This window comes from Pygoscelis adeliae, unplaced genomic scaffold (genome assembly GCF_000699105.1).
Source record: "Pygoscelis adeliae isolate BGI_AS28 unplaced genomic scaffold, ASM69910v1 Scaffold874, whole genome shotgun sequence".
Taxonomy (NCBI): domain Eukaryota; kingdom Metazoa; phylum Chordata; class Aves; order Sphenisciformes; family Spheniscidae; genus Pygoscelis; species Pygoscelis adeliae.
The window spans coordinates 17,488-17,924 of record NW_008824684.1 but is presented as its reverse complement, the minus strand read 5'-3'; the positions used below and the strand labels follow the sequence as shown (position 1 = coordinate 17,924).

Genomic DNA, 437 nt, shown 5'->3' with positions numbered 1-437 from the left:
CTGGGACCTGGCTGTGCTGCTGCTTCAGCTCCTCGATCTGCTGCAGGGTGAAGAAGGGGCGGCGGCGGCAGGGCGGCTCCTCGGGGTGCCTCTGTGCCCACTCCTCAAAGGAGTCGGCGTGGCGGCAGTGCACATGGAGGCGCAGGTTCTTCTTGTGCTTGGTGGTGAAGTGACAGAACTCACAAGCAAACGGCTTCCCTCCTGCGGGACACGGGAGTCAAGCAGGGGGTCCCCGAGGGACGGCAGGGAGAGCAGACAAGCTCTGACTGCCTCCTGGAGAAGCGGGGGTGTAGGACATTGGGGCACGGGGCAGGCAGGCAGCTCCTCTCACCTGTGTGCTTGACAGCCATGTGGGAGACCAGGAAGTCCTCCCGGAAGGTGGAGTACTTGAAGAAGCTGCACTTGTAGGGCTTGTCATTCATGTGCGACACCTGGTG

General features: G+C 62.7%; 1 protein-coding gene across 1 annotated transcript in view; it reads right to left on the bottom strand.

Moving 5' to 3' along the window:
* ZNF335 (zinc finger protein 335) overlaps positions 1-437 on the bottom strand; it is a 9,706-nt gene that overhangs the window by 5,081 nt on the left and 4,188 nt on the right. The window contains 2 exon segments of the mRNA XM_009323162.1: positions 8-201; positions 332-437. The exon segment at positions 332-437 is cut by the window's right edge and continues 2 nt beyond it. Of these exon segments, the coding sequence (XP_009321437.1) occupies positions 8-201; positions 332-437 (300 nt within the window).